Below are 2146 nucleotides of genomic sequence, written 5' to 3' on the forward strand. Positions count from 1 at the left end.
TCTAGATCGTATGTCTTCTTGTCTTGGTTATAGAACTCCGAGGCAGCAATGTCCGTCATTATTCGTACTTTTCCCTCATGTCCTGCCTCCTTAATAGCCTGTATTAATAGATCCATTGCCTCCTTAGGGTCCTTAATATTAGGGGCAAATCCTCCCTCATCCCCTACATTTGTTGCATCTAATCCATACTTTTTTTGTATACATTTATGTAGATATGCATATACCTCTGCACCTATACGTATACCTTCTCTTATACTATTTGCCCCTGTAGGGGCAATCATGAATTCTTGCATAGCTAATTTATTCCCTGCATGCTTACCCCCATTAATAACATTAAAACAAGGAACAGGCATAATATATTCCTCATTACCTCCTCCTGCTGCTGCTGCTGCTGCTGCTGCTGCTGATCCTGTCTTACCATCCTTTAATAAGGATATATACTTATATAAGGGGACACCTGCTGCTGCTGCTCCTGCCCTACATACAGCCATAGATACAGCTAATATAGCATTAGCCCCTAATTTATTCTTTGTATATCCCCATTCAGTCTTAGTACCATCTAATTCTTTTGTCATTAAATTATCTATTTCTTCCTGATTAAGACAATCTTTTCCTATTAATGCTGGACCTATTATCTTATTCACATTCTCTACTGCCTTTAATACACCTATATATACAACAATAAATGCAGCAACAGCAACAGCAGCAGATATACATCCAGCAGCAGCAGCAGCAGCAGCACAGGTAGGTGCAGCACCAACAGCAAAAAGAATCACAGATTGCGCATATTTCTATGTATATATATACATATATCTATATATGTATATGTATATATATGTATACATATATACATATATCAATAAATAGAGAATAAAACAAATAAGAATAAAATAAATAAATATAATAAATAAAATAAATAAATAAATAAATAAATACTCTTACCCTTTCCATTGAATCTTTTTTTATCTCCATCTCTTAACTCTAATGCCTCATATATTCCTGTTGATGCCCCAGAGGGTACAGCAGCACGAAAGCATCCTTGCTCCGTCTTTACGTCTACCTCTACTGTTGGGTTACCACGAGAATCTGTACATATACATATAAATATATATATATTATTTTATTATTTATTTTATTATTTTATACTTTTTTTTATTATTATACCCTTTTTTATCTCTTAAATCATTAAAAATTCAATATTTTATTTATATATTCATTATGCATGTTTTCGGGTGTATAGGCAGCTATTGCACACATTTATATCATAGTTGCATATACACCCCAATATATATATTTTACTTTATATATATAAATTAATATATATAAATAAATAATATATATAAATATACAAATATATATGTATGTATATGAATATATATGTTTAGTACAAAGATGCCTATACACCGGAATTATATGTACACATTTATATACACACATTAGCTGCCTATACACCCGAAAAAAAAGACACATAATTATCTATTATTTATACACGCTAGCTGCATATACACTCCAAACCCCACTAAACTATTGCTGCTCCTGCTCCTGCTGCTGTTGGTGTTGCTGCTGCAGCAGCAGCGAAGAGGAGCAAGACAGCAGATAAATGCACTAAGAAAAGGATAAGAAATAAAAGGAAGAAAAGAAGACAGACACATGTGCAGCAGCAGCAGCAGCAGCAGCAAAGAACATTATTACCCCACCCTCGATACAACACACAAGCAGCAGCAGGAGCAGCAGCAGCAGGAAGAGGAGCAGCAAAAGAAGCAGCAGCAACAACCCATAGTTATTGGTGCTGTATGTGCTACCATTTCTTTTGCTGCTCTTCTTCTTCCTGCTGCTGCTGCTGCTGCTGCTGCTGCTGCTGCTGCTGCTGCAGTCCTCTTAATAAGAAAAAACTTACCCAAGATTTCTCTTGCCTTGACCTCAACAATTGCCACCATTTTCTTTTTAATTAAATAAAAAGAAAATAAATAAATAAATAAATAAATTAAATAAATAAATAAATAAATATATACATGCAGCAGCAAGGAAGAATATATGTGTGTAGCTGCTGCTGCAGCAGCAGCAAACAGCCATCCACCCCACGCATACGCGACAACAAGGTGAAGTGCTAAGTGCTGCTGCTGCTGCTGCTGCTGCTGCCGCTGCT

General features: G+C 35.6%; 1 protein-coding gene across 1 annotated transcript in view; it reads right to left on the minus strand.

Annotated features, from left to right (window-relative positions):
- EMWEY_00050850 (enolase 2, putative) overlaps window positions 1-1937 on the minus strand; it is a gene marked incomplete at both ends in the record, with an annotated part of 2892 nt that extends 955 nt beyond the window's left edge. The window contains 3 exons of the mRNA XM_013477414.1: window positions 1-667; window positions 943-1086; window positions 1898-1937. The exon at window positions 1-667 is cut by the window's left edge and continues 58 nt beyond it. Of these exons, the coding sequence (XP_013332868.1) occupies window positions 1-667; window positions 943-1086; window positions 1898-1937 (851 nt within the window). The remainder of the gene's footprint in view (window positions 668-942; window positions 1087-1897) is intronic.
- Between the last annotated feature and the right edge of the window lie 209 nt (window positions 1938-2146).

Source organism: Eimeria maxima, genomic scaffold, assembly GCF_000499605.1.
Source record: "Eimeria maxima Weybridge genomic scaffold, Emw_scaff1270, whole genome shotgun sequence".
Lineage (NCBI taxonomy): Eukaryota > Apicomplexa > Conoidasida > Eucoccidiorida > Eimeriidae > Eimeria > Eimeria maxima.